At 43.3% G+C, this 27973-nt stretch overlaps 1 protein-coding gene across 1 annotated transcript in view; it reads right to left on the bottom strand.

The window, feature by feature from the left end:
• Positions 1–27973, bottom strand: part of eprs1 (glutamyl-prolyl-tRNA synthetase 1) — an 88025-nt gene that overhangs the window by 15470 nt on the left and 44582 nt on the right. The window contains exons 14-22 of the mRNA XM_014209991.2: positions 23414–23550; positions 22796–23003; positions 22417–22529; positions 14700–14808; positions 11425–11781; positions 6727–6948; positions 6044–6262; positions 5610–5837; positions 5174–5430 (exon numbers count right to left, since the gene is read on the bottom strand). Of these exons, the coding sequence (XP_014065466.2) occupies positions 5174–5430; positions 5610–5837; positions 6044–6262; positions 6727–6948; positions 11425–11781; positions 14700–14808; positions 22417–22529; positions 22796–23003; positions 23414–23550 (1850 nt within the window). The remainder of the gene's footprint in view (positions 1–5173; positions 5431–5609; positions 5838–6043; positions 6263–6726; positions 6949–11424; positions 11782–14699; positions 14809–22416; positions 22530–22795; positions 23004–23413; positions 23551–27973) is intronic.

The raw sequence follows: 27973 nt of genomic DNA, 5'->3' as shown, positions 1-27973 counted from the left end.
GGCAGTTATGTTATTGCCTACCCTTACCACCTGGGGGCCGCCCATCAGGAAGTCCAGGACCCAGGTGCAGAGGGAGGTATTTAGTACCAGGGTCCTTAGCTTAGTGATAAGCTTTGTGGGCACTATGGTGTTGAACACTGAGCTGTAGTCAATTAACAGCAACAACAAGGTTGAAGGCCAAACTTTTAGCTAGGTAACTTAACTCAAATTTAAAACACAGAACATCAGTGATGAGTTCAACGGACGTTTTTCAGAATCGATTAGTTTGTTTGCTAGGGGAGTGTAATCGATTACTCAAAGTTAGTTTTAAACTAATACATTTGAGTTTTCTTGGCAACACACCTACTCATTCAAGGGTTTTACTTTATTTTTGAAATGTTCTACATTGTAGAATAACAGTGTAGACATCAAATCAAAACTATGAAATAACACATATGGAATCATGTAGTAACCAAAAAAAGTGTTAAACAATTTTAGATTCTTCAAATAGCTACCCTTTGCCTTGACAGCTGTGCACACACTTGGAATTCTCTCAACCAGCTTCACCTGGAATGCTTTTCCAACAGTCTTGAAGGAGTTCCCACATACACTACCTCTCAAAAGTTTGGGGTCACTTAGAAATTCCCTTGTTTTAGAAAGAAAAGCCCATTTTTGTCCATTAAAATAACATACAATTTATCAGTGTAGACATTGCTAATGTTGTAAATTACTATTGTAGCTGGAAACGGCAGCAAACTGGCTCTAACCAGAATAGAAAGAGGAGTGGAAGGCCCCGGTGCACAATTGAGCAAGAGGACAAGTACATTAGAGTGTCTAGTTTGAGAAACAGGCACCTCACAAGTCCTGAACTGGCAGCTTCATTAAATAGTACCTGCAAAACACCAGTCTCAACATCAACAGTGAAGAGGCGACTCCGGGATGCTGGCCTTCTAGGCAGAGTTCCTCTGTCTGTATTCTTTTGCCCATCTTAATTTTTTATTTTTATTGGTCAGTCAAGATATGGCTTTTTCTTTGCAGCTCTGGCAAAGGAACACAGACACTGGACAGAGGAACTCTGCCGTTGTAAGAGATCTTCAGTTTCTTGGCAATTTATCGCATGGAACAGCCTTCATTTCCCAGAACAAGAATAGACTGACAAGTTTGAGAAGAAAGGTCTGTTTCTGTCCATTTTGAGCCTGTAATCGAACCCATAAATGCTGATGCTCCAGATACTCAACTAGTCTAAAGACAGTTTTATTGCTTCTTTAAACCTGTTGGGGCTAGGGGGCAGTATTTTCACGGCTGGATAAAAAAACGTGCCCGATTTAATCTGGTTACTAATCCTACCCAGTAACTAGAATATGCATATACTTATTATATATGGATAGAAAACACCCTAAAGTTTCTAAAACTGTTTGAATGGTGTCTGTGAGTATAACAGAACTCATTTGGCAGGCAAAACCCTGAGACATTTTCTGACAGGAAGTGGATACCTGATGTGTTGAATTACCTTTAAGCCTATGCCATTGAAACACACAGGGGTTGATTAATGTTTTGGCACTTCCTATTGCTTCCACTAGATGTCACCAGCCTTTACAAAGTGTTTTGAGTCTTTTACTGTGAGATCTGACCGAACAAGAGCCATGGAACGGTGATGGCTGATTAGACTCTGGCGCGCGAGTTCATGTTGGGTACCCTCGTTCCAATACGTTATAAAAGAGAATGCATTCGTCCACCTTGAATATTATTCATATTCTGGTTAAAAAAGGCACTAATGATTTATGCTATACAACGTTTGACATGTTTGAACGAACGTAAATATATTTTTTCCCCTCGTTCATGACGAGAAGTCCGGCTGGCTTAGATCATGTGCTAACAACATGGATCTTTTTGGATATAAATGATGAGCTTTTTTGAACAAAACTACATTCGTTATGGACCTGGGATTCCGGGAAGTGACATCTGATGAAGAGAATCAAAGGTAATGGATTATTTACATAGTATTTTCGATTTTAGATCTCTCCAACATGGCCGTTTGTCTGTATAGCAAAGCATATTTTTCTGGGCGCAGTGCTCAGATTATTGCAAAGTGTGATTTCCCAGTAAGGTTATTTTTAAATCTGGCAAGTTGATTGCGTTCAAGAGATGTAAATCTATAATTCTTTAAATGACAATATAATATTTTACCAATGTTTTCTAATTTTAATTATTTAATTTGTGGTGCTGACTTGACTGCCGGTTATTGGAGGGAAACGATTTCCTCAACATCAATGCCATAGTAAAACGCTGTTTTTGGATATAAATATGAACTTGATAGAACTAAAAATGCATGCATTGTCTAACATAATGTCCTAGGAGTGTCATCTGATGGAGATTGTAAAAGGTTAGTGCATCATTTTAGCTGGTTTTAGTGACGCCTGGCTTTGAATTGACAAAACATTACACACAGCTATTGTCAATGTACTCTCCTAACATAATCTAACTTTATGCTTTCGCCGTAAAACCTTTTTGAAATCGAACAACGTGGTTAGATTAAGGAGATGTTTATCTTTCAAAGGGTGTAAGATAGTTGTATGTTTGAAAAATTTGAATTTTGACATTTATTTGGTTTCAAATTTGCCGCTCTTGAAATGCACCTGCTGTTGATAGGGTGCACCCACGGGTGGCACGCTAGCGTCCCACATAGCCCCAAGAAGTTAATCAGAACACTTTTCAACTGTGCTAACATAATTGCAAAAGGGTTTTCTAAAGATCAATTAGCCTTTTAAAATGATAAAATCCTCACAGGAATGATGGTTGCTGATAATGGGCCCCTGTACGCCTATGTATATATTCCATTAAATATGCCACTAAAAATAGTCATTTACAACATTAACAATGTCTACACTGTATTTCTGATCAATTTGATGTTATTTTAAATGGACAAAAAAATGTTGCTTTTCTTTCAAAAACAAGGACATTTCTAAGTGACCCCAAACTCTTGAATGGTAGTGTATGCTGAGCACTTGTTGGCTGCTTTTCCTTCACTCTACTGTCCAACTCATCCCAAACTGTCTCAATTTGGTTGAGGTCGGGCGATTGTGGAGGCCAGGTCATCTGATGCAGCACTCCATCACTCTCCTTCTTGGTCAAAGAGCCCTTACAGTCTGGAGGTGTGTTGGGTCATTGTCTTGTTGAAAAGCCAATGACAGTCCCACTAAGCACAAACCAGATGAAATGGCGTATAACTGCAGAATGCAGTGGTAGCCATGCTGGTTAAGTGTGCCTTGGATTGTAAATAAATCACAGACAGTGTCACAAGCAAAGCACCCCCACACCACCTCCTCCACTACACATGCAGAGATCATCCGTTCATCTACTCTGCGTCTCACAAAGACACGGCGGTTGGAACCAAAAATCCAAAATTTGGACTCATCAGACCAAAGGACAGATTTCCATAGACAGTCTAATATCCACTGCTCATGTTTCTTGACCCAAGCAAGTCTCTTATTATTATTGGTGTCCTTTAGTAGTGGTTTCTTGGCAGCAATTCAACCATGAAGGCCTGATTCGTGCAGTCTCCTCTAAACAGTTGATGTTGAGATGTCTGTTAATGGAACTATCAAAAATGTATTTAGGCTGCAATTTCTGAGGCTGGTAACTCCAATGAACTTATCCTCTGCAGCAGAGGTAACTCTGGGTCTTCCATTCCTGTGGCGGTCCTCATGAGAGCCAGTTCCATCATTGCACTTTATGGTTTTTAAGACTGCACTTGAAGAAACGTACAAAGTTCTTGACATTTCCCGGATTGACTGACATTCATTTCTTAAAGTAATGATGGCCTGTCGTTCATCTTTGCTTATTTGAGCTGTTCTTGCCATAATATGGTCTTTGGTCTTTTACCAAATAGGGATAACTTCTGTATACAGCCCCTACCTTGTCGTAACAACTGATTGGCTCAAACGCATGAAGGAAAGAAATTCCACAAATGAACTATTAACAAGGCACACCTGTTAATTGAAATGCATTCCAGGTGACTACCTCATGATGCTGGTTGAGAGAAGGCCAAGAGGGCGCAAAGCTGTCATCAAGGCAAAGGGTGGCGGCTAATTTGAAGTATCTTAAATATTTAGATTTGTTTAACACTTTTTCGTTACTATATGATCCCATGTGTTATTTTATAGTTTTGATGTCTTCACTATTATTCTACAATGTATAAAATAGTAAAAATAAAAACCCTTGAATGTCCAAACTTGACTGGTACTGTACGTTTACTTGTCTATTGCTGGGGCAGAAGCCAGACATATTTTGAATCAGAGTCATCTCTGTCCAGTGTCCAGCAATAGAAAATCACTTAAATTGGTTTTCGATGACCAAATGTTCAATTACCTAATTGCCCTCAGTTGACTAATTGATTAATCAAACTCATCTATATGGAACAGTGAGAACACTCACCATAAATGTATCATCCGGTCCAGCTAAATTGTCAATCATAAGATGTTCCGTTCTTTGCTTTTAAATCCAAGAGAAGCTTTCTACAATAGTGTACCTTTTTTTCAGCTAGCTATACAGAAAACTGCAGAAATTCAGCAACAACTCCTGGCTGATTTAATACAGTGGTGACGTTTATCAAAGCCTGCTAGCTAGAAGGGTCCGGAAGCCGTGGGAATTAAAAAATATATAATATAATTAAAAAAAATAAAAAAAAATTCTGCCTTCTCCCCAGATCCTTATTGAATACCTATTCCACTTTTAATTTTTCCCTTCCCCATCAGACAAAGCAATGAATTTTCACAAGTAATTTTCAATAACTTAACGCAATTTTCATTTAAAATATTATTAGGCCTCCTCTGAATGCTTTGAAGGCCCTGACGGTATTCCACTGTGTGCGATAACAATTATAGGAGCAATGTGTTGAGCTTAATGCGCAGCAGGTCAAACCATACAGGTAAGAATATTATGTTTGCTGCCATACATTTTCTTACTGGTGACCTCAGCAGGAATCGAACCCACTACACTGACGTTGCAAGCCCCAAGTTCTACCAACTGACCATACAGGACCACATCCATTCAGCAGTACACCCCCCATGTTCAACACTACTCTCTCTCTCATCTCTGCCATTTATCCTGCTATCTTCAAATCTTCACTCCATTAAAGTACCAAAGATTTCTATTCATCCATCCCTGTGCCCTTCCATCCATCCCGCTCTCTCACCTTGTCTGTTTCTTGGGACCACCATCTCCTCCTCCCCCTGTGCCTCCCAACGAGGCCTCCTTGCCCTTTTCTCCCTTTGGCTGCTTCTTCCCTCCTCCTCCTGCCTGTTTCTCAGACTTGTTCTCTCGGTCCTTGCGGTTCTTGTCCTCTCTGCTCGAGGCTCCAGCGGCAGCCACAAGTTTGTAGTCCTCTCCGGTGAGGGCCTTGTACTGAGTCTTCAGGGCCAGCAGCTGCTTCACGGCACAGTCCACCTGGTCCTGGTGGCATTTTATATTGCGTTATGAGGTCTGCCTGTGGCATTTCATCAATCTACTAGCAATTAGGGTTATCCCTAAATCACAACATTAAGACAAATCTGATTAATAATTGTTAGCAAATAACATGTTTTCAGCATTTTTGGTCATAGGTTTGCAAAGTGAAACAAAATCCCACTTACCTTAGGAGCCTTCTCTGATTTCAGCTTCCTCACTAGCTCCCCCTTTTGGACAACCTGGGTGAAGAGTGCTTGAGGGGAGGAACCAGACTGGTCCTGGGGGGCGGGGCTAGCCTGAACAGGGGCAGGGCTGACAGCTGGGGCCACGCCTGGTTTGTAGTCCTGGCCAGTCGCCTGCTTGTACTCAGCTTTGAGTGACAGCAGCTGCTTGACAGCGGTGTCCACCTGGTCCTGAGAGGGAGGGGACAAAAATAAAAGGGTTCATGTCACTTTCTTTTAAACTACCGAAAATAATTTAATAAAGCTGTTCATATTATAAAATAAAGAATTTCTGCAGATAGAAATGCTGCAATAGAGCAGGCATGATGTCCATTCAATATTTTATCCAACGCGTGCCTAATGTATGCCAACCTATCATCCCTTCCTGTTGGTCTCACCTTGGGGGCCTTCTCGGTCTTCAGCTTCCTCACCAGGTCACCCTGCTGAGTCACGTGCTCATACATGCCTGAGCCAGAAGTGGCTGTGGGGGCTGGGTTGCTCTGGACTGGGGCAGGAGCAGGGGCTAGGGCAGCTCCTGGCTTGTAGTCGTGACCTGTCACCTGTTTGTACTCTGCCTTCAAGGCTAAGAGCTCCTTCACGGCAGCATCAACCTGGTCCTTTGTGGAGCGATTGATCAAATATAGAGGTTAGGGAGGAGAAATCAGGGATGAAGGAGCTAAAAATGTATAGAGCAGTTATGAACAGTTGGAGCAAATACAGAGATAATACATAAATAACGGGCTCCCGAGTGGTGCAGCAGTCTAAGGAACAGCATCTCAGTGCTAGAGGCATCACTACAAACCCTGGTTTGATCCCGGGCTGTATCACAACCGGCCGTGATCGGGGGACACATAGGGCGGCGCACAATTGGCCCAGCGTCGTCCCGGTTAGGGGAGTGTTTGGCCGGGGTAGGCCGTCATTGTAAAATAAGAATTTGTTCTTTACTGACTTGCGTAGTTAAATAAAGGTTAGATAAAAAATAGGAGTGACGAGTCCATTATACAATCCATTATAACCTCATAATAATATCCAATACCGGCAGGGTTAAAGTAAAGCGTTAATGAACACTTCTCCACCTTACCTTGGGTGCTTTCTCAGATTTAAGCGTCCTAACAGAGTCTCCCTGTTTGGTCACACTTTCATATAGGCCTGAGGGAGAGGAGGAGGGGGATGAGGCAGTGGGGGCATTCTTGGCTGAGGCAGCGTCAGGAGGGATCATCCCTGGATTGTACTCGTGTCCTGTGATCTGTTTGAACTCAGCTTTGAAAGCCAGAAGCTGTTTGACTGCAGCATCAACCTGGTCCTGGAGAGAACACAAGAGAGTTTAAAAAAGGAATCGATCATATATTTTCGGCAGGAAAACCTCAAAACAAAGAAACACAATTGAAATGTTCTACTTGGAGGAACTACAATTGTGGAGGCTATTTCACCTCAGGATTCTAAATCTAATGTAATCAATTAAAAACAAGCCAACAGTAAACATGTCGTCCCCCACAAATTATGCAGCTCCCCCTGGACAATTATTTAAACTTAAATTGCGTGGATTAATGAGAGAGGAAAAAAAGTGTTTTTCCTCTCGTTGGAAATCAAAACTTGATAGTTCACAATAGGGTTGGGCGATGTCAACTTTTGTCCAATCGTGACTAAGTACCCATAAAACATTGTGATGCATCGTTATTCCCCCCCCCATTGTTTTTTACATTGCGCGCCCCCCCGTAAAAAGGGCCGCTAGCAACAGGAGGGACGAGAGGAATAGCTCTGTTGGGAGATGTGGCACGAAAGAGGTGTGCCCCTGTGTGTGCGTTATGTGATAAGTTATAAATCGATATACGAGTAACATAGAATCGGACTACGCTGGCTCTGACGCTAATCGAGGCAAACATTGAACCATGCATAAGACGAGAGCATCAGCGGTTCCGGACGACTGTGTGGAACCCTAAAGGTCTTACTCACATTAGCCCGCAGGGCCATATGGATTACCAGGATGCATACTCAGCGCATGCACTGACTAGCTGGCAAGGGTCTTCACTGACATTGTAAACCGCTCCCTGGCCCAGTCTGTAATACCTACATGTTTCAAGCAGACCACCATAGTCCCTGTGCCCAAGAACGCCTAGGTAACCTGTCTAAATGAGTATCGTCCCGTAGCACTCACATCTGTAGCCATGAAATGCTTTGAAAGGCTGGTCATGGCTCACATCAACACCATCATCCCAAACACCCAGGACCCACTCAAATTTGCATACCGTCCCAACAGATATGACGGAAACTCTATTGCATTCCACACTGCCCTCTACCACCTGGACAAGAGGAACACCTATGTGAGAATGCTGTTCATTGACTGCAGCTCAGGTGGTGAGGGTAGGCAACCACACATCCGCCGTGCTGACCCTCAAATCACACCCCTCAACACGGGGGCCCCTCAGCACACTTTACATTCTTTGGTACAGAAAGTTCATACTATTATCACAAATGACCACTAAGCATTTCTGGACATCAGATTGATAGTTACTAACGTCGATTTCGACTTCAAATACAACTTCAAAAGTTCCACTGTTCATTAAGGACCCTATTCCTTTGTTCCATGGGCTACCAAAACGCAGCAGACGAGGTAGAGTCCTGGTGAAATTGAGGCAAAGAGAAAACTGTCCGGCGCTTCCTTACGTTCTATTGACAAATGTCCAGTCACTCGAGAATAAGATGGATGAGCTTCGTTCGAGAGACTTGAAAAGCTGCTATATTACATGTCTTACTGAAACGTGGTTGGATGATGACGCTATGCAAGTAGTACTCAGTGGATTTTCCATGCAGCGGCAGGAAAGGACAGCAGCGGCAGTCGAAAGGAGGTGGAGTGTATTTTCATAAATAACAACTGACGTGCTGCTTCCAGTGTGAAGGAAATCTCAAGCTTGTGCTCACCTGATATAGAATACCCCATTGTAAGCTCTCATCCGTAATTATCACCGCTGTCTACATCCCTCCACAAGCCGACACCACCCTGGCACTCAAAGAAACTTTAATGGGGCCATAAACAAACAAGAAACCGCTCACCCAGAGGCAGTGTTTCTGGTGGGCAGAGACTAACACGGGGAGACTGTAAATTGTCCTACCTTACTTCTTCCAACACGTATCCTGCGCCACTAGGGCCACTAACACTCTAGACCACTTTTATTCTACCTACAGAAACACATACACGGCCCGTCCCTTCTCCTCCCTTCGGCACATCTGACCATACTGCCATTCTTCTGCTTCCGGTTTACAAACAAAAGCGCAAACAGGAAAAACCAGTGATGCAATCAATAAGGAAGTGGTCAGATGAAGCAGACACGAGGATACAAGACTGTTTTGTTAGTACAGACTGGGATATGTTTCGGGATTCAACCAATAGCATAGAGGAGTTCCCACAACAGTCACGGGCTTCATCAGCAAGTGCATAGACAATGTTGTCTCTACAGTGACTATAAGAAGGTATCCAAACCAATAACCATGAATTACAGGCAATATCCTCACTGGCCTAAAGACTAGCAGTAGCTCTACTGCTTACAAAGAACAGGACGAGGACGAATACAAGAAAGCCTGCCACAACCTCCGACGAGACATCAAACATGCAAAAGGACAATATAGGAGGAAGGCGGAATCCTATTACACCGGCTCTGACGCTGGTCATATACGGCAGGGCTTGCTGACCATAACGGATAACAAAGGGAAACATTCATGCAGACCTCCCAAATGAGCTAAATGCCTTTTATGCCCGCTTCAAGGAATATAACACTGTGCCTTGCTCGAAAGCCCCTGTTTTTCCAGACGACAGTGTGATCTCACTCACCGTGGCTGATGTGAGCAAAACATTTAAGCAGGTTTACATTCACAAGGCTCAGCCGGGCCAGACGGAATACACAGGAACGCTGGCAATTGTCGTCACAGATATTTTCAATCTCCCCTTGTACTAGTCTGTCATCACAACATGTTTCACAAGCTGACCATCATTGTCCCCGTACCCAAGAGCTCAACGGTAACCTGCCAAAATTAATATCGACTGTAGGACTCACATCTGTAATTATGAAGTGCTTTGAAAGGCTGGTCATGACACACCATCATCCCAGACCCAATCCAAGAAGGAAAATAACTCTGAGAATGCTGTTCATAGACTACAGCTCAGCATGCAACACCATAGTCCCCTCCAAGCTCATCACAAAGCTAAGGACCCTGGGCTGAACAGCTCCCTCTGCAACTGGATCCTGGACTTCCTGACGGGCCGGCACCATGTGGTGAGGTTAGGCACCAACACCATGACACTGATCCTCAACACTGAGGCCCCTCAGGGGTGTGTGCTTAGTCCCCTCCTGTACTCCCTGTTCACCCACGACGGCATGGCCACGCACGACTCCAACATCAAGTTTTCTGACAACAGGACGGTTGTAGGCCTGATCACCACAGCCTACAGGGAGGAGGTCAGAGCCTTAGCAGTGTGGTACCAGGGCAACAACCTCTCCCTCAACGTCAGTAAGAGCAAAGAGCTGATCGTGGACTACAGGAAAAGAGGGGAGCGCACACCCCCATCCAAATTGATGGGGCTGTTGTGGAGCGGGTCGAGAGCTTCAAGTTCCTTGTCATCCACATCACTTAAGGCTCTAACATGGTCCACACAGTCGTGAAGAGGGCACGGCAGTGCCTCTTCCCCCTCTGGATGCTGAAAAGATTTGGCATGGGCCCTTGGATCCTCAAAAAGTTGTACAGCTGCACCAAAGAGCATCTTGACTGGCTGCATCACAAGTTGGTACGGAAAATGAACCGCCATTAACCGCAAAGTGCTACAGAGGTTGGTGCCGACAGCCCAGTACATCACTGGGGCTGAGCTCCCTGCCTTCCAGGATCTCTATATCAGGTGGTGACAGAGGAAGGCCTGAGAAATTGCCAAAGACTGCAGCCACCCTAACCATAGACTGTTCACTCTACTACCCTCCGGCAAACGGTACCAGAGCATCGGCTCTCGGACCAACAGGATCCGAGAGAGTTTCTACCCCCAATCCATAAATAAAACTGCTAAATAGTCTTTTTACACCTTATCCTAAGTTGAGGGTTTTTCATTGAGTTTGTCTTTTCGGGGGCAAACCTAGTGGGCATCCATGGTGGGTGTGTTTTAGAACCCCTTATTAGTGGCTTTGCCACCCCTTCTTGTTTTGGCTGTCCAAGTGATTGTGAGCAACATATTGAGTTTGTCTTGTGGGAACGTAACAATACAAAGTGTTTGGGCAAGCATAATGGTGTTTCATTCGAAGACGAACGAAGCAAAGTACAGAGAGATCCTTGATGAAGTCCTGAGCACTCCTGAGCAGGTTCTCAGACTGGGGCGAAGGTTTACCTTCCAACAGGACAATGACCCTAAGCACACAACCAAAACAACGGAGTGGCGGCTTCGGGACAAGTCTCTGAATGTCCTTGAGTGGCCCAGCCAGAGCCCGGACTTAAACCCGATCGAACACCTCTGGAGAGACCTGAAAATAGCTGTGTAGCGACGCTCCGCATCCAATCAGTGTAATTCAGTACATTCTGGATCTATGGCAAGATGCATCATTCACAAAATTTTCATCATAATCAGGCCAGTGGTGTCTGAGATCACATGTAACTAACGTACGAACTAACAGAGAGAGACAAATTCCCAAAATTTAGAGTAGCTACAAATCTGGAAAAATGTTACCGCAACGATACAATAGCATGTCATGTCAGTTTTTTGGGGGTGTTATTGCACCAAATGATAAACAGAAAAATAGACTCAAACCTTGGGAGCCTTCTCGGATTTAAGCTTCCTCACTAACTCCCCCTGCTGGGTGACGCAAGCAAAGGGGCAGGAGGTGGAGTCAGAAGAAGGGGATGCTGCCTTCTGAGGGGCGGAACTAGAGGGCAGGCCCATGCCTGGTTTATAGTCCTGGCCAGTCAGATGCTTGAACTGGGCCTTGAGTGAGAGCAGCTCCTTCACCGCTTTGTCCACCTCCTCCTTAGGGGCCTTGGTGGTTTTCAAATCGCGCACCTTCTCGCCTTGAGCCACGATGCAGGAGAAAACAGTGCCGGCGTCGCTAGCGGTAGGGGGGGCTGGGGCAGAGACTGGGGTGGTTTTGCACTTGGCTGGGGAGGCGGGCTAAGAGGAGAGGAGACAAGGAGTTAGAAATCTAAGAGAAGGCATCAGAAAAGATTAGTGGGTAGGAAAGGAACAGTGATTTAAAAAAACCTACAGTGCCTTGCAAAAGTATTCATCCCCCTTGGCGTTTTTCCTATTTTGTTGCATTACAACATGTAATTTAAATGGATTTTAATTGTATTTCATGTAATGGACATACACAAAATAATCCAAAATGGTGAAGTGAAAAAAATTACTTGTTTCAGTAAATAAATAAAAAATAAAAAAAAACAAAAGTTGTGCTGCATATGTATTCACCCCCTTTGCTATGAAGCCCCAAATAAGATCTCGTGCAACCAATTACCTTCAAAAGTCACATAATCAGTTAAATAAAGTCCACCTGTGTACAATCTAACTGTCACATCATCTCAGTATATATACCGTAATTTCCGGACTATAAGCCGCAACTTTTTTCCCAGGCTTTGAACGTCGCGGCTTAAACAATGACGCGGCTAATATATGGATTTTTCCCGCTTTCAATTTTTTTCAAAAAGTTTTTTGCCGGCATGAAGCTTTCATTAGACCAATTAAATTGCCGAACGGGTTAAGGTCAAACATCTTTTTTGTTTACTGTTTAGATTAAATCGAGCGCTCTCAAACTTCCCATCATTCTGATTACGGTAGTCTTTTTGTCACCCTGATTCCTGGGGGGTACAACAAAGTATTTGCAGCCACTCGACATCAGTGTAAATCGTGCATTTAAGGTGGCGCTCCATGTTCAGCGGGAGGCTTGGATGACAAGTGGGGAGAAATCCTTCACTAAAACGGGCCGCATGCGAAGAGCAACTTATGGTCAAGTCTGCCAGTGGGTCCTGACAGCGTGGAGCATTGTCAAAAAATCCACTATCATCAACGGGTTTCGAAAAGCTGGACTGCTGCATGTTGAAGAGGGCTCAGCGGGGGATTTGCCTCCGGATGAAAGTGACGAGAGCGACAATGAAAACGATCCAATATCGGATGAAGCAATTCTGAGGCTATTGAACTCCGACACCGAAGCAGAGGACTTCAGTGGTTTCAGTGCACAGGAGGAGGAAGATAGTGACCAATGACTTTCTTGGGAGGCTACTGTTTACTGCTAATTTTTTATTTTTTGTTACAAGCTGTGTTTCGTTAAAGCCTACTTATTTCTGTTACAAGCCGTGTTTCGTTAAAGCCTCTGTAAAGTTCATTTGTTTCAATGTACCGGTAGGCACCTGCGGCTTATAGACATGTGGCTTATTTATGTAAAAAAAAAAAAAAAAAATTAAATTCAGCGGGTGCAGCTTATATTCAGGTGCGCTTAATAGTCCGGAAATTACGGTATATATATATATATATATATATATATATATATATATAAATACCACACTGAGATGATGTGACACTTAGATTGATCATGAAGACCAAGGAGCTCTCCAAACAGGTCAGGGACAACATTGTGGAGACGTACAGATCAGGGTTGGGTTATTAAAACATACAAAACTTTAACGTTTGAGCACCATTAAATCCATTATTTAAAAAATGGAAAAAAATATGGCACAACAACAAACCTGCCAAGAGAGGGCCGCCCACCAAAACTCACAGACCAGGCAAGATGGGCATTAATCAGAGGCAACAAAGAGACCAAATATAACCCTGAAGGAGCTGCAAAGCTCCACAGCGGAGATTGGAGTATCTGTCCATAGGACCACTTTAAGCCGTACACTCCACAGAGCTGGGCTTTACGGAAGAGTGGCCAGAAAAAAGCCATTGCTTAAAGAAAAAAATAAGAAAAAAATGTTTTAGTGTTAGCCAAAAGGAATGTGGGAGACTCCCCAAACATATGGAAGAAGGTACTCTAGTCAGATGGGACTAAAATGTAGCTTTTTGGCCATCAAAGAAAACGCTGTCTGGCGCAAACCCAACACCTCATCACCCCGAGAACACCATCCCCACAGTGAAGCATGGTGGTGGCAGCATCATGCTGTGGGGATTTTGCAAACTGGTCAGAATTGAAAGAATGATGGATGGCACTAAATACAGGGAAATTCTTGAGGGAAACCCGTTTTAATCTTCCAGAGATGTGAGACTGGGACAGAGGTTCACCTTCCAGCAGGACAATGACCCCAAGCATACTGCTAAAGCAACACTCGAGTGGTTTAAGGGGAAACATTTAAATGTTTTGGAATGGCCTAGTCAAAACCCAGACCTCAATCCAATCGAGAATCTGTGGTATGACTTAAAGATTGCTGTACACCATCAGAACCCATCCAACTTGAAGGAACTGGAGCAGTTTTGCATTGAAGAATGGGCAAAAATCCCAGTGGCTAGATGTGCCAAGCTTATAGACACATACCCCAAGAGACCTGCTGCAAAAGGTGGCTCTACAAAGTATTCACTTTGGGGGGGTGAATAGTTATGCACATCAAGTTCAGTTTTTTTTGTCTTATGTCTTGCTTATTTCACAATAAAAAATACTTTGCATCTTCAAAGTGGTAGGCATGTTGTGTAAATGAACTGATATAAAACCCCCCAAAATACATTTTAATTCCAGGTTGTAAGGCAACAAAATAGGAAAAATTCCAAGGGGGTGAATACTTTCGCAAGCCACTGTACAATAATCAAATCTACATTAATGTATAAGAATACAGCGTGCATCTGAAAAATGTAAAGTGATTCAAACTCGTCAAATATAATTTGACTAACAACTGCCTCTCCTATCTGCATTAATCAGAAAGATCATGACAGTTGATAGAAAATTGTCTGGTGAGCATCAGCCATCCTATATCTTTGGACCAGTGCAGATGAATGGGAGGAGAAAACTTGATGAAACCACTTTAGATTATTGAGATTGAGCCTGTAGTTAGTTCCTCTCTCCTTCCCTAATGAACTCTAGTAGACGGGTAGGTAACAATACTCACTGTGGTGGCGGCCTGGCTCTTGCTCTTGGAGCCGGCGGTGGGCATCTCCTTGGTGTGGCCGTCAGGTATGTACAGCAGCACACAAGGACTCTCCTTACAGCTGTAGGGACTGGGCCACAACACCAGGGTAACATTACTCATACTGGCACACTGGAACAATGTAGTAGGGCTTAATTTCAAAGAGTCATTGTGATAACTATTTCAAAAATGTAGCATCCAACCACACCTGGGTTCAAATCTTATTTTGAAGAATAATTATCTTGATTGAGCTTGACTAGCATTTTGGAGCCAATAGCAGGGTGTTAGGGGCTAACATGAAACAGTGGTTCTTTATTTTATGAGGACAAGACTTACGCTGAGATAGCTTGTTTTCAAGTGATTGGAAAATGTCAGCGGACTGGTCAATGTTAATCCCTAGTAAAAATTGGCACCAAGTCACCTGACTGTATACTTGATTTCAACACGTTTTGTCCAATATCTGAAGATAGGGCTGTCATATTGTTATCATATTTTCAGGGCTGATGGAGAACAGAGTTGAGTCAAATAAAAGTAAACATGTATGAAAATAAATTGCAATATTATGGAAATGTTCACTCAATGAGGCAGTACGGTATACATAATTACAATAATTTAAGACCAATAATTTAAGGTAGGGTAGTCATAACATTATATTCATGTTATGGGGTGAGGGCCCTGGCGGAGTGGTGCCAGGAAAATAACCTATCCCTCAACGTCAACAAAATGAAGGAGCTGATCGTGGACTTCAGGAAACAACAGAGGGAGCAGGCCCTTATCCACAACAACGGGACCGCAGTGGAGAAGGTGAAAAGCTTGAAGTTCCTCTGCGTACACATCACTGACAATCTTAAAAATGGTCCACCCACACTGACAGTGTTGTGAAGGCGGAACAGAGCCTCTTCAACCTCAGGAGGCTGAGGCTCCTAAGACACTCACAAACTTTTACAGATGCACAACTGAGAGCATGCTGTCGGGCTGTATCACCACCTGATGTCACTCGAAGGCCAAAAAGATCATCAAGGATATCAACCACCCGAGCCACAGCCTGTTCACCATCCAGAAGGGAAGGTCAGTACAGGTGCATCAAAGCTGGGACTGAGAGACTGAAAAACAGCTTCTCTCTCAGGCCATCAGACTGTTAAATAGCAATCACTAGCCAGCTACCACAGTTACTAAACCCTGCACATTCATAAACATGGAACGACTGGTAACTTTAATAATGTCTACATACTGCTTTACTCATTTCATATGTATATACTGTATTCTATTGAACTGTATTTTAGTCAATGCCACTTCGACATTGCTCGTCCTTATTTCTTAATTCCATTCTTTTAGATTTGTGCGTTTCGTCAATTGTTAGATATTACTGCACTGTTGGAGCTAGACCCGCAATAACATCTGCTAAATATGCGTATGTGACCAATAAAATTGGATTTGATGCTTCATGCAAAAATGAAAAGATTGTTACAATTTGAAACAATTTATGAAATTAGAATGCAACTGTTTATACTACTTCAAATCCAATTTTAATTAGTCACATACACATGTTTAGCAGATGTTATTGCGGGTGTAGCGAAATCCACAGCTAATTAGTATGTACGGAATAAATAAATAAAAAATACAGCATGTTAAGCCCAGAAAATGTGCAGTTCTCTCACAACACAGATGTCTCAAGTTGGGGGAGCTTTGAGGGAGTGTGCAATTGGCATGCTGACTGCAGGAATGTCCACCAGAGCTGTTGTCAGAGAATTTATTTGTATTTCTCTACCATACACCGCTTCCAACATCGATTTAGAGATTTACGTCCAACCGGCCTCACAACCGCAGACCACATGTATGGCGTCGTATGGACCAGAGGTTTGCTGACGTCAACATTGTGAACAGAGTGCCCCATGCTAGTGGTGGGGTTATGGTACGGGCAGGCATAAGCCATGGACAATTGTATTTCATCGATGGCAATTTGAATGCACAGAGATACCGTGACTAAATCCTGAGGCCCATTGTCGTGCCATTCATCTGTCGCCATCACCTCATGTTTCGTGATAATGCACGGCCCCATGTCAGAAGGACCTGAACAAAATCCCTGGAAGCTGAAAATGTCCCAGTTCTACCATGGCCTGCATACTCACCAGACATGTCACCCATTGAGCAGCCTTAGAATGCTCTGGATAGACAGGGTCCCAGTTCCCACCAATATCCAGCCATTGAAGAGGTGGGAACAACATTCCACAGGCCACAATCAACAGCCTGATCAACTCTATGCGTAGGAGATGTGTCGTGCTGCATGAGGCAACAGATGCCTATTTGTCGTCCCAGTCATGTGAAATCCATAGATTTGAGCCTAATTAATTTCAATTGAGTGATTGCCTTATATGAACTGTAACGCAGTATAAGCTTTGAAATAGTTGCGTTTATATTTTTTGTTCAGTATAGTCTGCGAATTGCGATCTTCCATTCACTTCAAAGGGAAATGTATAATTTATTATTAGAATTACAATTATAAGCAGGTGACCTAATAACACAATACCCTATCTTTTTCAATACCTCTGAAGCATGCAAAAAAATCTCCAGTAATAATAAAAAAGAAAAAAAGAAACTTAATAACTGCATATATAAACTCAGCAAAAAAATAGTCATCCCTTTTTCAGGACCCTGTCTTTCAAAGATAACTCGTAAAAATCCAAATAACTTCACAGATCTTCATTGTAAAGGGTTTAAACACTGTTTCCCATGCTTGTTCAATGAACCATAAACAATTAATGAACATGCACCTGTGGAACGGCCGTTAAGACACTAACAGCTTACAGACGGTAGGCAATTAAGGTCACAGTTATGAAAACTTAGGACACTAAAGAGGCCTTTCCACTGACTCTGAAAAACACCAAAAGAAAGATGCCCAGGGTCCCTGCTCATCTGTGTGAACGTGCCTTAGACATGCTGCAAGGAGGCATGAGGACTGCAGATGTGGCCAGGGCAATAAATTGCAATGTCCGTACTGTGAGACGCATAAGATAGCGCTACAGGGAGACAGGACGGACAGCTGGTCGTCCTCGCAGTGGCAGACCACATGTAACAACACCTGCACAGGATCGGTACAGCCGAATATCACACCTGCATATCACACCTGCGGGACAGGTACAGGATGGCAACAACAACTGCCCGAGTTACACCAGGAATGCACAATCCCTCCATCAGTGCTCAGACTGTCTGCAATAGGCTGAGAGAGGCTGGACTGACGGCTTGCAGGCCTGTTGTAAGGCAGGCCCTCAGCAGACATCACCAGCAACAACGTCGCCTATGGGCACAAACCCACCGTCGCTGGACCAGACAGGACTGGCAAAAAGTGCTCTTCACTGACGAGTCGCAGTTTTGTCTCACCAGGGGTGACAGTCGGATTTGCATTTATCGTTGAAGGAATGAGTGTTACACCGAGGCCTGTACTCTGGAGAGGGATCGATTTGGAGGTGGAGGGTCCGTCATGGTCTGGGGCAGTGTGTCACAGCATCATCGGACTGAGCTTGTCATTGCAGGCAATCTCAACGTGGTGCGTTACAGGGAAGACATTCTCTTCGCTCAAGTGGTATCCTACCCGCAGGCTCATCCTGACATGACCCTCCAGCATGACAATGCCACCAGCCATACTGCTCGTTCTGTGCGTGATATCCTGCAAGACAGGAATGTCAGTGTTCTGCCATGGCCAGCAAAGATCCCTGATCTCAATCCCATTGAGCACGTCTGGGACCTGTTGGATCGGAGGGTGAGGGCTAGGGCCATTCCCCCCAGAAACTTGCCTTGGTGGAAGAGTGGGGTAATATCTCACAGCAAGAACTGGCAAATCTGGTGCAGTCCATGAGGAGGAAATGCACTGCAGTACTTAATGCAGCTGGTGGCCACACCAGATACTGACTGTTACTGTTACTTTTGATTTTGACCCCCCCTTTGTTCAGGGACACATTATTCCATTTCTGTTAGTCACATGTCTGTGGAACTTGTTCAGTTTATGTTCAGTTTGCTGAAAATAAACGCAGTTGACAGTGAGAGGACGTTTATTTTTTGCTGAGTTTAGCTTAAATCGCCATAAGGATGTTGACAGTTCATTTTTGTCAGGGCATTAAGACCAGAAAAATACTGCCCTCCCCACACACCAACGGGGGAGTCTCTCTCTCACAAATCAAATATCAGTATCTCGGTGCATTATTAATATGGTACTCAGTGCAGCAAGGGCGACTTATATGGTCATAAGTAACAGTGCAAACATGATGAGCAGTAGCAGCATTGATAATATATATACACACACACAGTCAAGTTTAGACATTCAAGAGTTTTTCTTTATTTTGACTATTTCCTACATTGTAGAATAATAGTGAAGACATCAAAACTGTGAAAAAACACATATGGAATCATGTAGTAAGAAAAAAGTGTTCAAAGTAGCCACCCTTTGCCTTGATGACAGCTTTGCACACTCTTGGCATTCTCTCAACCAGCTGCATGAGGTAGTCACCTGGAATGCATTTCAATTAACAGGTGTGCCTTGTTAAAAGTTAATTTGTGGAATTTCTTTCCTTCTTAAAGCATTTGAGCCAATCAGTTGTGACAAGGTAGGGGTGGTATACAGAAGATAGCCCTATTTGGTAAAAGACCAAGTCTACATTATGGCAAAAAAACTGCTCAAATAAGCAAAGATGAACGACAATCCATCATTACTTTAAGAAATTAATGTCAGTCAATCCGGGAAAAGTCAAGAACTTTGTAAGTTTCTTCAAGTGCAGTCTTAAAAACCATCAAGTGCTATGATGGAACTGGCTCTCATGAGGACCACCACAGGAAAGGAAGACCCAGAGTTACCTCTGCTGCAGAGGATAAGTTCATTAGAGTTAACTGCACCTCAGATTGCAGCCCAAATAAATGCTTCACAGAGTTCAAGTAACAGACACATCTCAACATCAACTGTTCAGAGAAGACTGTGTGAATTTGGCCTTCATGGTCGAATTGCTGCAAAGAAACCACTACTAAAGGACGCCAATAAGGAAGAAGAGAATTGCTTGGGCCAAGAAACAAGAGCATTCGACCAGTGGAAATCGGTCCTTTGGTCTGATGAGTCCAAATTTAAGATGTTTGGTTCCAACCGTAGCGTGTGAGAGGCAGAGTAGGTTAACGGATAATATCCGCATTTGTGGTTCCCACCGTGAAGCATGGAAGAGGTGGTGTGATGGTACTGTGCTGGTGACACTGTCAGTGATTTATTTACAATTCAAGGCACACAACCAGCATGAGTGCCACAGCATTCTGCAGCGATACACCCACCCGTATGGTTTCGCTTAGTGAGACAATCCATTATTTTTCAAAAGGACAATGACCCAAAACACACTTCCAGGCTGTGTAAGGGCTATTTGACCAAGAAGGATAGTGATGGAGTGCTGCATCAGATGACCAGGCCTCCACAATCACCCGACCTCAACCCAATTGAGAAGGTTTGGGATGAGTTGGACCGCAGAGTGAAGGAAAAGCAGCCAACAAGTGCTCAGCATATTTATTTGATTTATTTAACCCTCATTTTACCAGGTAAATTGACTGAGAACACATTCTCAATTACAGCAACGACCTGGGGAATAGTAGTAGTATGTGGGAACTCCTTCAGGACTGTTGAAAAAAGCATTCTTCATGAAGCTCATTGAGAGAATGCCAAGTGTGTGCAAAGCTGCCATGAAGGCAAATGGTGGCTACTTTGAAGAATCCAAAATATATTTTGATTTGTTTAACTATTCTTTGGTTACTACATGATTCCATATGTGTTATTTCATAGTTTGATGTCTTCACTATTATTCTACAATGTAGAAAATCCCTTGACTAGGTGTGCCCAAACTGTTGACTGGTTCTGTACTAATGTACAGGAAAATAAAGAAAATAGAATAAATAAAGTGTACAGTGCCATATGCTTAAGCAATGAAGAATGTTTACACTATGGAGCAAGGTGACACCCTTGAACACATACCAGGGGTGATAGAGTACATATAATTGGGATTAAATGCACGTTAACTATTTACCTATTACTAACAGTTAGGCTATATATCACAGTTATGTTGTATTCAGTACCAACACAGCCTAACTCAGAAGGCTACTCTAGTCTAATAACATAGATAACTTCTAAGGTAGGCCTACACCTGAGTTGTGTTACATTGTAATGTTAGATTTGCTGTTGATGAGAGGATAAACTGCACCATTTCCATCAAATAATTAGCCTAGGCTGAGACTGATTGAGCTGCTTGCCTGCCACCTGCACAGCAAGATAGATGGGACACATTTTCAATTCACTGGTATTTATGTTTTTATCGATTGTAGGTCTGTAGCTAGTGAATTCTGGTAGTTTACACCTGAACAAATTAAACCATCAATCACAAAATTTGCCGCTGGCACAATAGTGTTACCTCAGCAAACAGCGTCGAACAAAAACTCCCTTGCACAGCTAACTAGCATCTCATCTTGAAAACGGGTGGTGACGTGAATTTGGAACAATCCCCGACAAGCCACACACCAAAATGCTGCTACGAAGCTCTACTTTGTAACCTGCAATGTTTTTTCATCTCTGAAAACATCTGATGGACAGAAGTGAAGGAAGAACTTTTATCTTATATTTCAGTCCAAGGCCATCTGATGACCGTAAAACACCCTCAGGACTTCCCCATACTTGTTGGCAATACAATGAGGAATAACAATCTCGAATATGAACACACCGATTTCACGTTTCCTAAAAAAGGCTGTCCCACAGAATTGAACGTTGTTAGCACGGCACTTGCTTTACATTTGGGCTCATTGTGTAAATATCATAACATACAGTATTGGGATCTATCTATCTTCCCCCTTTCCTCCCCAATTTCTTGATATCCAATTGTTAGCTACAGTCTTGTCCCATTGCTGTAACTCCTGTACCGACTCGGGAGAGGTGAAGGTCGAGAGCTGTGCGTCCTCTGAAACACAACTCAACCAAGCCGCACTGCTTCCTGAAACACTGCTCGGAAGCCAGCCACACCAATGTGTCGGAGGAAACACCGTCCAACTGGCAACTGTGTCAGCGTGCATGCGCCCGGCCCGCCACAGGAGTTGCTAGAGCGCGATGGGACAAGAACATCCCTGACGGCCAAACCCTCACCTAACCCGGACGACGCTGGGCCAATTGTGTGCTGCCTCATGGGTCTCCCAGTCGCGGCCAGCTGCGACATAGACCGGGATCAAACCCGGATCTGTAGTGACGCCTCTAGCACTGCGATGCAGTGCCTTAGACCGCTGCGCCACTCGGTGAGGCACAAACAGTACAGTACTGGGATTTAGACATGGTTAACAACTTTCACATTCATGTTCTCAAATTATTTATTATGTATTTTGAGACCACATTATTAACATTTAGTGAACATTTATTTTATCACAGCTGTTTTTATTTTTTATTTTATTCTCTCCTAGTGTCAAATTTTTGTCGAATCACCTAACACCCTACCAATAGAACAGTCCCCAAACCCTGCCGATCTGAGAGTCCAGGCAGCGTACAAATGCTCAAAGTATTTGAACAATTTCAAAGAGCATTTGAACCCAGGTCTGCATCCAACCATCCTTCTATCCATCCATACATCCAACTCACCATTCACCCACGCATCCCTGCCAAAACTAGTAAAATTAATGAAGACCTTGAAGAGAAGATAGGACAAACCTGATTGGCTCGTAGGGCTGGTCACAGATGTAGAAGCCCCGCCTTTGCAGCTGGATGATGTCACCCTTCTTCAGGTCCTTCAGACATGGGTCTCCCAGCATCTTCTCCTCTAGCTGAGAAAAAGAAAGGATGGGAGAGAGGAAGAAGGAAAGAGAGAATATGAAAGGGATGTGAGGAAAAGAAAGAGGGAGAAATAGGGATCCCTGTTCAGTCTTCAGGAAGGATTACAAGCGATTCTTCATACTGGTCAATGATATCTGCTCTAGTCATAATAATGATCTTTACTAACTACTTAAGCCCTCTTGTAACAGTTTAGTACACATCACATGCACACACTCCCTCATACACACCCCCAGGCTTGACCCATCCACATTCACACCTTGCTCTGTTTGTTGATGTACTCCTTGAAGTCGTCCTCCTTGCCCATGACGGGCTTGGTGATAAGGTGCTGGTAGTTGACACAGACTGTGGGCAGGAGGGGGGCGTGGGGGGTCTCGGCCAGCCACGTGATCTTGGTGGTCTTCTTGAAGTCCTTGTTTTCCAGGTTCAGCTTGCCTTCCAGGGAGGTTACCTTACCTCTGGGATCTCTGGATCACACAGAGATAAAGAGAGATGAGGGGATAATAGTTAGGGAATTGAGAAATGTATTTTCTTCCTTCTACATTTGGTAAAATTTCACTTAGCCTTTTTAATGCGATACATCAGTTACACACACACACACACACACACACACACACACACACACACAGACAGAGAGCGAGAAAGAGAGGAGACCAAGAGCGAGACAGAGAAAGAGAGACGAGTTACATAGTGTATCTATGCCATCTATGCTAGTGATCCTAGTTGTGATCCCAGCGTCTGGAGAGCAACAGTACAACTTATCTAGATTAGTTCAATATGGTGTTTCACTGCTGCACTGATAATGTAGCTTTCTGGGACTGGGTGAACACAAGCCCTCTTGTAAAAAGTTGCACGTCCAAAAATCTATTCAACTTACTTGTGGATCTTGGTGATGATGATGTTGCCCCAGTTGATGAAGGTGACCGTCTCTCCCTCGGTGAAGGTCTCTGCGTCCGCCCCCTCCACCAGCACCCTGGGTCCGTACCACACAGCCTTCATACCCACCTCTGTGTTCTGGGAGGGTTCAAAAGTTAGTTTGCCAGGTTTAGTTGCTGATGTTATGTTGGATTGACTATATTTGGTTGGTTTGGCGGTTTATTTGGTTATACTGGTAAGGCAAGGGGTTTTCAAACTTTTCTTGCCCAGGGACCCCCGTCCAGGCAAATCGGCAACCCCCATAATATATAAGTTAGCAGAAATATATGTCTCGTCTTATTATCAGTTAAATGATGGCAAGTATAAGTAAACAACATTTAAAATTAATACATTTGGAAGATAATTTCATTATTTGGATTCCACAGTTCATTGGAAGAGGATGTGTAAATTCTAACTGTATTAGCTGGAAAGGGTATCTTGGTGGCATAAAGGACATTACGCCGTTTTAAAGCCAATTTCCTGCAATTCTATGCATTTTGCCATGGCTAATGCTGTGTTCCTCTGCTCAAACATAACAAATCACTGGGCATGTGCCCTGAATGCACGGTTTTTGGAACTTGCAATTCCTCCGACTGTCTAATTGATTGTTAGTTATAAAATGTGTTATAATATACACACACTACATGACCAAAAGCATGTGGACACCTGCTCCTCAAACATCTCATTCCAAAATCATGGGTATTAATATGGAGTTGGTCCCCCCTTTGCTGCTATAACAGCCTCCACTCTTCTGGGAAGGCTTTCCACTAGATGAAGGAACATTGATGCAGGGACTTTCAACCACAAGAGCATTAGTGACATCAGGCAATGATGTTGGGCGATTAGGACAGGCTCGCAGTCTGCGTTGAAATTCATCCGAAAGGTGTTCGATGGGGTTGAGGTCAGGACTCTGTGCAGGCTGTAAGTTCTTCCACACCGATCTTGATAAACCATTCCATTTCTGTATGGACCTCGCTTTGTGCACAGGGGCATTGTCATGCTGAAACAGGAAAGGGCCTTCCCCAAACTGTTGCCACAAAGCTCCCGAGTGGCGAAGCATCTCAGTGCTAGAGGCGTCACTACAGACCCTGGTTCGATCCTGGGCTGCATCACAACCGGCCGTGATCTGGAGTCCCATAGGGCGGCGCACAATTGGCCCAGCGTCGTCTGGGTTAGGCCGGTAAAGGCCGTCACTATAAAATAATCTGTTCTTAACTGATTTGCCCATTTAAATAAAGAATAAATAAAAAAGCTAGAAGCACAGAAACATCTAGAATGTCATTGTATGCTGTAGTATTAAGATTTCCCTTCACTGGAACTAAGGGGCCTAGATGGAAACATGAAAAAGAGCCCCAGACCATTATTCCTCCTCCACCAAACTTTACAGTTGGCACTACACATTGGGGCAGGTAGCGTTCTCCTGGCATCCGCCAAACCCATATTCGTCCGTCAGACTGCCAGGTAGGGAAGCGTGATTCATCACTCCAGAGAATGCGTTTCCACTTCTCCAGAGTCTAATGGTGGCAAGCTTTACACCACTCCAGACGACCTGTGGCATTGCGCATGGTGATCTTAGGTTTGGTTTGTGTGTGGCTGCTCAGCCATGGAAATCCATTTCATTAAACTCCCGAAGAACAGTTCTTGCGCTGACTTTGCTTCCAGAGGCAGTTTGGTTCTTGGTATTGAGTGTTGCAGCCGAGGACAGACGATTTTTAAGCGCTATGCGCTTTAGCACCCTGAGCTGTTGTTGCTCCTAGTTGATTCCACTTCACAATAACAGCACTTACAGTTGATCAAGGCAGCTCTAGCAGGGCAGAAATTTGACAAACTGACTTGTTGGAAAGGTGGCATCCTATGACGGTGCCATGTTAAAAGTCACTGAGCTCTTCATTAAAGCCATTCTACTGCCAATGTTTGTCTATGGAAATTGCATGGTTGTGTGCTCAATTTCATACACCTGTCAGCAACGAGTGCTGAAGCGCGTAAAGATCTTCTGTCCGTCCTCGGTTGCAACACTCACTACTGAGTTCCAAACTGCCTCTGGAAGCAACATCAGCATGAAATGGGTTTCCATGGCCAAGCAGCCGCACACAGTCGAGTATTATTAATGTCACCTCCCCTGTCTGATATCTTAACTTTCTCTATGCCACAAAATCTAAAAAGGTAGAAATGGCATGCTTAAGGTCATTAAAATGTACTGCGACTGGATAATCCCTGTCGTTTATCCTGATTGATCTTTTATGTCCACTGATTCTCTGTTTGAGAGAACGAGAGGTTTTACCTACATAGCACAGCCCACATGGACATGTAATAATGTAAATAACATGGGTGGTGGAACACGTAATAATGTCATTTATTTGGAACCATTTTCCTGTATGTGGGTGGCAGAAATATTCACACTTCATCATATTGTTGCACTATGTGCATCCTCTCCATTTATAGCTACCATTTGGAGGAGGGCGTATTTTATTTGTGGCTGGCAGTTGTCATGAACCAATTTATCGCGTAAATTGTGACCTGTCCTATACACAATAAGTGGTGGATTCTTAAATTCAGCTGGCAAAGCTGGGTCCGATGATAAAATATGTCAGTGTTTCTTGACAGCATTTCCCACTTTTCACGAGTTCAAAGTATAAGTGGTGGTAAACATTACAAAAGTGTTCTTTAGCTCTAGTGGGCCTTTTTTTGTAGCAGTTCATCTCGTGTTCTCCCTAACGCCAAATTAAGAGCTTCATCCACACATTGTGGAGAATAACTTATTGGCATCTCCGCTGCTTTTTCTAGACAATCCTCTGTGGAGTGGCATATACGGCGCAGTCTGAAAAACTGGCTTGGAAGTCCTCTTTTTAATGGCTCAGGGTGGAAGCTGTCCCCCTGTAATAGTATTAGTATTTCTGTCCATTTCTTTTCTATACAGAGTTGTAAACAGGGTTCCATTTGATTTCTCAACCCACATAGAGGTAATGAACCCGTGTAGTGTCACATTCAAAAGTGAATTTGAGATTGGGGTCAATGTCATTGAGTAATGCCATAAAGTCTGACAGCTCTTCTCCCGTTACTCCCCATATACAAAACATTTCGTTAATATATCCACTTCAGGACTTTATTTAAAAATTGATTTTAGTTTTCATTGTTAAAACGTTCTTTAAAAAGACCCACAAAGTTTAGCATAGCTCGGAGCGAATGTGGAATAGTTATATGTCAAAATATATTCAGCCAGCTCTAGAATAAAGTTTGTTGGTGGGAATTCGTTAGTATCTCAGTCTCTCAAATAGTGAGCTAGCGCTGCTAGCCCCCCCACATTGGGAATGCTGGTATATAGACTCTCCACATCGAATGTGACCAAAATACAGTCTTCTGATAAACCCGTTATTGGTGAGATCTTGTTTATGAAGTTTATAGAGTCTTTCACATATGACGGCAATGCTTGCACATGAGATTTAATAAAAGAGTCTACGAAGTTCGACAATGGTTCTAGCATTGAGCCTATTCCTGCAACCACTGGTCTGTCTGGATAATTGCCTTGTGTCTTAGGTTTGTGTAATTTCGGCAAAATGTACAGGCATTGACTTATGGCACATTTGCAGCAAAGGTATTCATATTCAGGTTTTGAGATAAGGTTGTTTAATAGGGCTCCAGATTAGCGCATATATCCTTTTGGAACACCTGTGTGGGATCAACACTCAGTTTTCTATAGAAACGTTCATTACTGAGTTGTCTCTGAATCTCTTCTTTGTATTTTTCGTAGTCTAAAACGTCCACAGCACCCCCTTTTGTCTGCAGGTTTGGCAATGAACTAATGAAAGATTCACCTTCGGTTAAGTGCCTGTTCTTCTGTCCTAGTGAGGTCCTTCTGAATGGGATTTGTTTTTCTCATATATACTGACATGGCTTCTTGTTCCACTAACCTTGTTCCACTAACCTAATAGGTATTAATTGAGGAGTTGTTAACTATAGGACAGAATTTGCTTTTGGGGTTTAAAAATGGGTACCAGTTCTTTTTGGGTTTCTAGGCCCAAAACAGTATTTTGAGAAAACACTTGCTTAAGTTTAATCTTGCGAAATCATTTAAACAGACCTACTTTCATATCAAATGGTTTGTCTGTACATGTAGGTAGAAAATAGAGGCCCTTAGATGAGACAGACTTGCACGTCTGAGATCTTTTTTGGAGAGGTTAATTAACGCGTCCTGCTGTAGCTCAGTTTCCACGGCCTGTGTTCCTGGTCCCCCTTTGACCACTTACCTCTCCTACATCGCTTATTTTCTTTCGTGGAGCTTTGTTGTGCTGCTTCCGGGCTAGAAAAACAGTCTGTGTGACTTCAACCTCTTTACTTCCTTCGACACATGTTCAACAATTAATAGCATTAAATCTAAAAGAACATTTGTTGAGGATTTCATTACATTTCTGAACGCAAGTTGTCGTTTTTCCCTATTGTAGGCTCCTTCTGTATTCTCAGTCAATGATTTATGAACACTTGTTGGAAGGTCGATGTCCTCTGTGGTTTTACAGACGTGTTTAAT

The sequence above is a fragment of the Salmo salar genome, chromosome ssa09, assembly GCF_905237065.1.
Source record: "Salmo salar chromosome ssa09, Ssal_v3.1, whole genome shotgun sequence".
Taxonomy (NCBI): domain Eukaryota; kingdom Metazoa; phylum Chordata; class Actinopteri; order Salmoniformes; family Salmonidae; genus Salmo; species Salmo salar.
Note: the sequence above shows the minus strand (reverse complement) of the source record. Positions and strands in the feature narration are given on the sequence as shown.